Here is a 10,565-nt window from a genome sequence, read left to right on the forward strand (position 1 = left end):
ACAGTGGCCTTTTGGATCAGTAGTGCTCCCACTCCGGCATGGAGCCCGGACCCCGGTTTTAGATGGATTATTCCTCCAGGCACAGCAGTGCAGTATTTGGGATGCCAGATTGGCCTCGATTTGTCACCTGAGCAGCAGATTGCCCCGCTTCTTCTGAGCATTCGGAAGAAGCTATTGTATTGGAGTACAGCTCGACTATCCTTGGCTGGGAGGGTGGTGGTGGCAAATCAGGTGCTGTTAGCGACCATGTGGTACATTACGTCTTGCTGGATTTTCTCGAGCTCTTGCATCAGCCAGGTACAGAGGCTGATCAGGAACTTTCTGTGGTCTGGGCGGGACGGTCAGCCAGCTCCGGCAAAGGTTGCATGGGCAGTTATTTCACTTCCGCTGGCTCAGGGCGGTTTGGGCATTATAGATCCAGTCGATCAGAGTAGAGCCTTATTGGGGAAGCTTATTGTTCGGGGGTTGCTTCCAGGCGCTGAGCCTTGGAAAGAGCTCCTCTTGCAGCGACTGCAGGCTCGGGCGCCCCTTGCAGGGGGTACTTGGGCACCAGAGATTCGCTGGATCTTCGTAGAGATGAGGAGGACAGGCCTCAGTAGAGGATGGGAGGACAGATTTGCTTTGAGTATCCTGAGAGCTTGGGAGCTGCTGAGACCGGGGCTCTCCCAGCGGCCTCCTTCTTGTGTTGAGGAGCGGGCCAAGCAGCCGCTCATCTGGAGCCTAGCGGTTCGTACGGAGCAGGGTCATATGCTGGGTTCTCGGCCTCGTCTAGCCTGGGGACCTTTAGCGGCAGGCCCAGCTCGTAGTTTTGGAGACTGGCAGGCTTTCTGCAGTCTACCAGAGGAGATCCAGGTGGAGAGGCTGAGTCACTTTAGAGGGGGGTTGATTATGAGGGATGATATTCAGGAGGCACTCACAGAGGAGTGGTTCACACCTCTCGAGCCAGTGGCTCCACGGTGGATGGGAGCCTTTACACAGTTGGAGATCCTGATTGCTGTCAGAGCTAGCACTGAGGATGGCAGATGCCTCTACTATGAGATTCAGGATGAGGGCAGACTCCAGAGAGTGGAGGTGGAGTCGCCTTTGGTTGCAGAGTGCACCTTTCAGAGGATTCGGGTAGTGGCTGCCGCTTCTCGGAAGTGGCATATTGACCCCGACCCTGTTGATGTGCTCCCGGATTGGCGCATATGGGCATATGCAGCGCGCCCCTTGGCCCGGCTACAGTGGGACCCCGGGGAGTACGAGTGGCATGATCCTTATGCATCCCTTGAGGCCACAGAGATCACCTTTTTCCAGTATACTGTTCGGCTGGGACGGCATATTTTGACGGCGAGGAGGACGGTTTCTCCAGCGGCAGCGGGACATTGGCAATTGCAGGGACTCTCACAGGAGTTCCTGGAGGATTTCTGGGCTCGGCTCTGGGCTAGTCGGCAGGCCCGCAGGATCTCGGCTTTTCAGTGGCTGGTCGCCCACAGGGGCTCAGCAGTTGGCACTTGGCTTGTTTACAGCGGTCTTCCGGCGGCCTGCGTCCGATGCGGCCACCCTATGGAGACACAGAGACATTGCCTTTGGGACTGCCCTCAGGCACAGCAGATTTGGCTGCGGATGCTGCGTATTCTGGCCCCCCTCTCTCCAGAGGGTATGTTTACGTGGGGTGCCGCTGCTTGGTCGACTTCGTCAGGGCCTGCTATGGGCTATGAGATGGAGCAGGGCAGTCAGGCCATCAGATTTATTAGGGGCCAGCCTCGCCTGGTTCCGGCACCGGATTTCTCGTCCGCCAGCTGGACACAGGAGAGGGATTTACGATGGGAGCTCCTCAGCAGCCTCACCATCTGGTTCACCTGGAGGGCTCGGTGCTTTACGGCCTTTGAGGGGAGATTGGAGCCACCAGCAGAGACTGTTCGGGGGATTTGGCAGGAGTTGATCCACACCCTGCGAGGACAGTACGACCGCATCCGGGGAGACTCGGATGAGGCGATCTTACGGCGCCAGGCCTTTCACACCACTTGGCGCTGTGGCCCGTTCTACACCTTACACATGGGATCCCCCCGTTGGCACTACAGGCCACCTGTTTGGCTCTTCCCCCCCCCTATTGTATGATTTAGCCGCTCAGTTCTTTATACTGATGCTTGTATTTTGCAGCACCTAGGGAGAGTCTCCCGGGCTGCCATGATGTATTCGCTGCTCTTCTCTCTCTTAGGAGCAGGAGAGATCTTTTGTAGCCCTACGGGCGTTTTTATATAACTAATGAAAGGATCTTTTCTCGGAAAAAAAAAAAAACAAAAAAAAAACAAAACATCACATCCATCAAGTGGTATGATGAACTCCTCACTGTCCACATAACCCTGCACATGAAGGCTGAGCTTCCCAATAATAGGAGTAACGGGTTCTGCATACCCAGGACAAGCCATATTAGCCTCATATAAAGGCCCCATCTCCTCTGCATGAATCCCCAATTGGCCAGCTAAATCCGGTGAAATAAAGTTGGCTTTAGCACCCGTGCCCTGCACAACTCAGTCTCTTCACCACCTGGTTGTTCCCCAACAAGATCAGGAACTAACCCTGCAGAAGGTTTTGGTTTCTTAGACTTGGGCTCCCCTTTAGTGTCAGAGTCCTTTTGGGACTTACGCTTGGGACAATTAAAAGACATATGTCCCTCCTCTGTACAGTAAAAACATTTCCGAGCATCCATCAAAGCCTCTCTCTCCTCACGAGTTCTCTTGGGCATTGGTAACTTCTTATACTGCTTCTTTGTAGACCCTTTTGCATCACGCGAAGCATGCCCTGACTTTTCAGATTTCTTGCTTGAGCTTTTACTTCCTTTAAATCTAGATGAGACCCCAGTGAGTAACGCATTTGCTGTCATAGCATTCTCTATCATCTGTGACATATTTGTTACTCGAGTCTTTATGCAATAGTCACGCACTTCCTTGGGCAGCCCACAACAATACTTCTCCACCTGCTCAGACAAGGGCACTGCACGATAAGAAGTAACTGGGAGTAAAGCTTCCCAAAACTTATTATTATAATCCTCCAGATTTTCACACTTTGATGCATCCAACTTGTGCCATGCTGTCATTACATCCACCTCAAAAGTAGATGTGAGCCATACGGAAGAGAACACCTGCTTAAACTGTACCCAAGTAAATGGTGCTATGCCCTGTAAAAGAAGAGTGGACCACCACTGCAATGCATTGCCCTTGAGAAAAGTCGCAGCTTTTCTCACCTTAGAGGATTCCGTGTAATTACCACCAGAAAAAGCAGCATCAAACTGCTGTAAAAAGGTAAGTGCCTTTAGCTTTCCTCTGATCAACCAAGACAATTCAATAGGGCAGCCTTGAGCATACATCTGGCTGTTCCATGAACATGGCTTCAAACTCAGCTCAAATACACATCCACTGTCCAATCTCTGTTTCCACCCTTCAAACTGCTATACTCTTCCTCTCACAAAGGGCCAGATGAAACAACTCTGCAGCAGACATAAGCCAGTGGAAAGAAAGAAAGATTGATATGTTCAGAGCTTACCAATTTTTATGCCTGGTTCTGCACCAAAGGGACTGACCGTACCAGTCTGTACTTGCAGCCTGCATCAGCAACTCTACATCACACGTGTGCACTTGTCTGTACGAATCTGTACTTGCAGCACATGTGTGTACTCGTTTGTACTTTCCCCCCTTGCAGCCACCTCAGAATAGTACTTGCAGCTGTTCTCTTTATGCACAGACTGTACTCTGATGATGCGCCGCCTGCTGCAGCTAATGATGCGCCGTCTAGAGCTGTTCAGGACTGAACAGGACTGTACCCGCCTGCACCTGTCCGTACGGGTCTGCAGTACCCGACCGTACCTGCTGGACAGAGCTGTCCTTGTGCACCTGTACCGGTCTGCGCCTGTAGAGCTGCCTGCACAGTAGCAGCCTGTACCTGGTCGCCCTGCAGTCACCTGCGCCAGTTGATGTGCAGTAGCCTGTACCTGCTGTCGTACAGCAGCTGCCGTCTCCTGGCGTGCCTGGCTCAGCTGGGACGCCACCCACTCACATGTTGGCTGCTGCTCCTGAAGGCGCTGAAGCGAAGCAAGGCTGCGTCTCAGCCGCCGCTGCTCCCGCTCGCGAATCTCTCCCAGCCGTGTCAAAGCTGCAGCGTGCAGAAAAGAGCTAAGCTCTATGAGTCCCTGGGCACACTGGCCTGCTGCATCTTGGTCAGAGCACTGACTATCATGCCAAATCCTCTCAATGTCCTCTGCGAGACTAGGATCTGTAAGTACCCTCTCTGGGATCCTCAACTGCAAGCTGGCCTCCGGTGTCCTCTCCTCAAGTGTCAAAATAACTGGCGCATGATCTGAAAATGAGGTGCCAGCGAGAATGCCATCGGAGCCCCCTCGCTCCCCTAACCAGTCGTCCACATAAAAGCAATCAATCCGTGATAGATTAGTCCCTCCCTGCCGGGCGATCCGACCAAGAGAAACTAAGACTGTCCTGAGAGCGGGAAAAGGCCCCATGCTGCCATGCATCAGTGATCCTCAGTGACATGCAAAATCGCTCCCAAGCTGCAAGCTTTGTGCCGTGCACTGTAACATGACTGCCTCCCACCCTATAAGCCGGGTCCTCAAGCATGTTGAAGTCACCCAATGTGCAGCCTCTGGCAATGCTCCCATAACCTGGGTCCAGAACTCTGCTCTGGCACTAGCATGGTTGGGCGCATAGACGTTGAGCACGCCCACTAGCTCATCATGCATCCTCAGAATGACATACTGTGCTCTACCAGGCACAATGATCCCTCGATCCACAATGGCCTGCCGCCATACATCTACAATGACCATGCATACTCCTCCCTGTCCACCCAAAGGACCAAACCCTGCAGACCAAAAGGTGTCCCATCTACCAGGCATCACCGAACCATATCTCCGGATCCTGCTCTCACCCAAGTGGTGCTCCTGCATCATCAAAATATCAATGCTGCCACCAACCAGGCATCTCTGGAGCTCCTGCCTCAAGCAACCACGATAGCGTATATAATGTGCTCCGCCAAGGCCCTGTACATTCCATGAGATGATCCTCATGGATGACCTGCTGAGGTGGATGCTGTCTCAGCCGTATGACGGGCCTTCGCAAGCGGCTTGGATGGAGAATAGTCCCCATCCGAGCGGCTGCGAATCTGCCCACCCGGTGTACTGCAAGAATCACGGATCAGGCGCCAGTGGCTGTCTCCCATGGCGACTGCCTCCCGCTCAGACAAAGCAACCTCGTGTATACATACATATCTAGGGTCGCGTGCTAAGTCTGCCACTATGCGAACGACCAAATGACGAATCCCTGAGGCATCCACACTCCCGAGATCCAAGAAAAAATGAGCCAACTCCCATAGTCGGCCTATCACATCTGTCACCTCCAAATCGCTCACATGATGAGAAAACTCAACTGCCTGAGTCTTCAAAGTGCTAAGAGCGAGCTCTAGAGTCCACTCCCGGTCGCATGGGCCACATAGAGGGAACGAGAAGGCCACCGCTGAATCAAGTGCCTCCTCCCCGCGGGCCAGAGGAATCACTACATGAACTCTGATGGGTGCTGGCTCATGGGGGCCCTCTGCTCCAAAAAGCCGTGTGAAGGCGTAATCAAAAGCCTCCGAGCGCTGTCTAGTGCCGAGGCGACTCAGCCGACTGCTGCAGCGGTCTCTGGGCGTGCTGCTGTGGCTGTCTCCCTCGACGGCGCACCTGTCCAGGCTGCCACTCCGAGGTCTTTGTGGCCTGAGTAGGTGTCCCGGAGGCTGCCTGCCGAGCCGCATCTGTGAGCGGGCCATCAGGGGCCTGCTGCTGCGGTGAGGGTCGGGGTCTCCTGCGAGGGCAGCAGGCCTTGGCCAGATGACCGACCTGCCTGCAAATGAAGCACTGGTTCGGGAGCCCCGAGAACTCCACTCTCTGATCAATCCATCCCCCCCCTATCCTAGGTAGCTGAATGACCTTCGGAAGGGAGGAGATGTCAGACACCAAAACTTTGACCGAAGGTAGCCCAACTGCTCTGGCCACCACTGAAGCTGCTGTGGGGCCAGTCTCTAGTACCGAACCCACCAATGCTCCTAGTCTAAAGAGGAGCGGAAGATACTCCCGGCGGAGTCCAGGGAAGCAAACTGTAACATGGAAAAGGCGCTCTCCCTGCTCGGCCGCTGCTGGGTCAAAGCCATGCTGCCAAGGTCTGAAGAAAGCCCGAGCACCCCTGATGTCAAGGGGACTCATGGCTAGGACCTTGGCCACGCTGTGGGCGGTCTCGAACTCGATCTGGTAATGTCCACGGCCCAATAGCTGAACGTCCAGGATCTTGCCCACATCTGCAAGAAGGCGGGCCTGGAGAAGATCCCGGATCTCCCCTCTGCTGGGGCGAGTGCCGACCATACGGCAGATGGTGGAATGAGCCTGGAGGCGTTCCACCTCTGCGGTGAGGCTCGCTTCCTCTTCTGGCGAAAGAGAGAGCCTGATGGGGGTGTCCTCAGGGGCGGGCGAGGGGGCTGCGGGGGAGTCCCTCTTGAGGCGGGGCAGGAGGAGCCTCCATCAGAGTCTGAAGCTGTGTCGAAGGCGGAGCGAATGCGGAGAGCCTGCTGGAACCGAGCTGCACACAAAGAACGGAGGGGGAAGGCGGAAGGCAAAAAGTGAAGAAAACCCCAGGGAGAACGAAAAATCAGAAAAGGAAAAGAGGCGGTGGGAAGGCAGCGAGGACAAAAACCCTAGGGGGAGGCGGCTGCAGCGCGAAGAAGGGGGGGCGGGGGGAAGAAGAGGCAACGGCGGCTGAAGGGGGGGGCGGGGCGCTGAAGACAGACGGGGGGGGGGGCGAAGAAGAGGAGCTGGAGCAGGGGGGCGGCTGCGCAGCAGCACTGGGGCGCGCAGAACAGCCAGGCGGGGGAGGGGGGGGCAAGCGCGATGGCAGGCGGGGGAGGGGGGAGCAGCGCGAAGGCGGAAAAAACAGGGGGGGGTCGTGCAGTCAGCGCGAGCAGGGGGGGCGAGCGAGAGCTTCAGGGAGCTGCGTGGTGGCAATCCACTCATTCCACTTATATATAGTAATTCCCCATAAAAGCATAAAGTAGTCACTTATGGGATTGTTGACTTATATGTGTTTATAACGTTAGGCGACTGTAATCAGCCTGCTTTTCTAATCTTTTGGCCCCCCTTACCCAAGATTAGATCAACTCTCCCTGTGGTTAGCATCAACAGGTATGTAACAGGGTGCGAGATTGGTTGTAGAAGCTTTGTGGGGGGTGGGGTTTTGCGTGGGCTTCCTAGCAAGGGAGATCTCTAGCTGAGAGCTCGTAGTGGTGGCTCTCCCGTAATGCACCATATTAATCATGGTTAGATTATCAACTTCAATCAGTTAAACAAATAAAGTTGTGGATTAAGATATGTCATGCATATCACACACAAACGATCAAATAAAAGTACTGTTCACCATAGAATGCTATGCACAATTTGTCATACATGTAGGCATACACTTGCTGTGAGTGAATGTCCATTGCACTTGGAAGCGAAGATGGGATGGTCCACCTCCCTTAGGGTATAGCATGCTCAACAAGGATGATTGTCCCAACACTTTAATGGTGATGGGCTCTTGATGTAGTGGTTAACTCCATCAATGAGTTCATGCGGTCAGAGGATCACCAAAATCTTAATCTCCTGCTCCCCTTGATCTTCAATATTGAAAAAGCTTGAAACGGACGATATTAAATTTTGCAATAGGCCATGGGTTCTTGTCATACTGCCCTGCAGCTGTCTTTACCAGCAGTTTGTACAGGTGAGTGCCAACATTTGGGATAGGCCTGTCCCTACAGAGCTCCCACACAATCTCTGCAATTTGCATCTGTAGCATTGGTACAAGTGGCCATATGGTGCAGTTTGCACATGTGGCATCCGTGCAGCCCCTTTAATGCTTTGTTCATCGGATCTTTCTTTGCATATGTGACTGCCCTGACAGTGCACTGGCTTCTCTCTTGATGTGTGGGAGCAGGAAGGGTAGACAGCAAGGGTTTACCCCCCTCTTATCAGATTGCAAGGTTTTAAAAATAAAGCACAATATATGCAATACTGCTTTTAACTTTCAGTAAGGTGAATGCAGGTATGTAGGTCACCTGAAGGAGAGGAGCTTGAAAGACCAGATGCGAAGGGATCCAACTGAGGTCATCCGTAAAGCTGTGTTTCGAATGCTGCCCAAGAACAGGCTACAAGATGTAAGTTGGGATTCCTTGCATTCTTGATGATCTACAGTTGCACTTACTCTATGGAGGATGTATGTTCTCCTCCTCCACCCCTGCTACTCTCAAGGTCAAGCTTTGGTTTTTCAGGATCGAGCAAGAAAGCTGAGAATTTTCGTGGATGATCAACATCCTTTTGCAGACAAACCCTTGCAGCCTTTTGAAATGCCCCCTCGCAATGTGAGAGAGCTTAGGCCTCGTGCGCGGCGAGCAGCTGAGAGAGCTCGAAAGAAGGCGGCCAACAAGGAGGCAAAGCTGGCATTGCTGCAAGAGGGTTGTAGCAATTAGTGCAAATTTTATGTAAGGACAATTATAGAGGTCAGCTTGGTATGGTTTACTACAGTTTTGAAGGGTAGTGCCATGCTTTCTTGCTTTGACTGACCGTTGAGTCATTTTGGTGGCTTATGTCCTTTTGCAAACACCCAGCACCCATGCTCATACCTCCGTTTTTGCTCACCTCTTATTCTTAACTTTGCTTGTAATGTAGTCAGTATTGAAACTTAATGCAAATTAGAAAGTTGTTAATCTCCCAGTGTTGTTATTGTAGCCTAGGATAATTGGATGTGGAGGTGGTTTTACTTAATCAAGAATGTGCATGTACCAGGCAAGTAAAAGGTAGACGGTAGAGATGAGGACGTCAAGGTGAACATCAGATTTTGCTGCAATATAACCTCACAAAGTAAATGCCTTTGGCAAACACATATGCTTCATTGGCCCTACAGTGAGTAATTTTGAGGCACGAAGATGTGATTTTGAAAACTAATATTAATTAAGAACACTCGGGGCTCCTTTGATATGTAGCCCAAGGTAGTACAAGAGCAATTGTGGAAGTCTTATCAACTAATGTTAATGATCGTAATAATAACAATAATACAACCTGATTGCATACTGATTAAAGTTCCTGGATTGAAAAAATCTACTATGTGGCCTTGGTGAAGACGTGCAATTTAGCAGTGTGAGTTGACAGAAGCCTCAAAGCTACCCGTCCATGTGCCCGTGAGGTCTTGGTGCTCCCAAAGGTCACGGACTCGAAAAAGCCGTGGCATTATCGAAGCCAAGGTCAGCCCACTCCGCCCTCACAACGCTAGGCTCAGGCCGGCGGTTCCACAGCAGAACCACCGTCCGTTCACCAGAGAGCGGCCCCTTCCACACCTCCAGCTTCTTGGAAGGCCCGGACTGCCTCACCTTCCTGCCTTGTATGCCCAGAGCATCCTGGTTCACGTCAATCACCTCCTTGTTGCTGAGGATCTCCATGGTGTTGTCGTCCATGTCGGTGACATCGCAGCCCACGAGAAGCGGCGCCTTCATGAGCGCCCACAGGCTGAAATGTGCGACGTACTCGTCCTTGCTCATGCCTCCATTCCCCACCTCCAGCATGTCCAGGTCATTCCAGCCGCTGGGGCCGGAGTACGCTGCCCAGGCGTCGTTCTGGTCCGCCCTCGAGCGCATGCTTGTCCACGTGTCCGTAATGTCCTGGGTGGTGCACCAGCTGTTGCCGAGGGCAGGGGCCCATGTGGCGGGGTCCTGGCAGCCCCACTCGCAGATGGAGTAGAGGATGGAGCGGCTGCTGGCCAGGAGGGGTCAAGCTTCTTGTTGTGGCAGTTGTCGTACTTGAGGTAATCCACGCCCCAGGACGTAAAAGCGGCGGCGACCTGGTCCTCGTGGTAGAGGGAGCCCGGTTGGCCTTGGCACGTTCGAGTGCCCGCATCTGAATAGATCCCCAGCTTGAGCCCTTTGGCATGCACGCAGTCCGCCAGCGCCTTGATACCGGACGAAAACGTGGACTGGCGGGCCTCCAGCTGCCCCGACGCTTCCCGCTTCATTTTCGCCCAGCAGTCGTCGATGTTGACATAGCGGTAGCCCAAGTTCGCGAGCCGTTGGCCACCATGGCGTCCGCCGTCTTCCGTCACGTTGCAGTTGTAGTGGTTCCAGCTGTTCCACCCCATGGGCGGCATTCTGCCCAGCCCATTCTCGATCAAATTGCGCCGCTGATCATGTGTATTACTGGCGGTGCTGCCCTTAACTTGGCGTGTGCGAGCGGAATATGGTTGCTGATTACGACCACCAAAAAACACAGCAACAACAGCTTCATCGCGCTCTCCGTTGTAACAAACGAGGACTCGCATAAGCAACGGCCGAGAGACTACCGCCCAAAAAAGCTAGAACTTTGAGTTGCATTTGTTTCCAAAAACAAACGCACTCCCTTCATATTAATTAAAAAAAAGAACACCTTAAAAAAATTAAACTTAAAACCAATGTCGTTTCTTATTATTGGTAGGATATCTAAATAGGACACCCTACAATGAGTAAAAGAAAGAAAATCAATTAATTTCATTTTT

The 10,565-nt window shown here is 52.8% G+C and overlaps 1 protein-coding gene and 1 pseudogene across 1 annotated transcript in view; one reads left to right on the top strand and one right to left on the bottom strand.

Moving 5' to 3' along the window:
* Nucleotides 1-8,747, top strand: part of LOC147606759 (Ribosomal protein L13 family protein) — a 96,873-nt gene extending 88,126 nt beyond the window's left edge. The window contains exons 4-5 of the mRNA XM_086791995.1: nt 8,091-8,202; nt 8,317-8,747. Coding sequence (XP_086648121.1) covers nt 8,091-8,202; nt 8,317-8,514 — 310 coding nt within the window. The 3' untranslated portion in view covers nt 8,515-8,747. The remainder of the gene's footprint in view (nt 1-8,090; nt 8,203-8,316) is intronic.
* A 292-nt stretch (nt 8,748-9,039) lies between these two features.
* Nucleotides 9,040-10,352, bottom strand: LOC147606760 (alpha-galactosidase pseudogene; annotated as a pseudogene).
* Nucleotides 10,353-10,565: the final 213 nt, after the last annotated feature.

Source organism: Cibotium barometz, chromosome 57, assembly GCF_041138505.1.
Source record: "Cibotium barometz isolate CiBa-2024 chromosome 57, ASM4113850v1, whole genome shotgun sequence".
Taxonomy (NCBI): Eukaryota; Viridiplantae; Streptophyta; class Polypodiopsida; order Cyatheales; family Cibotiaceae; genus Cibotium; species Cibotium barometz.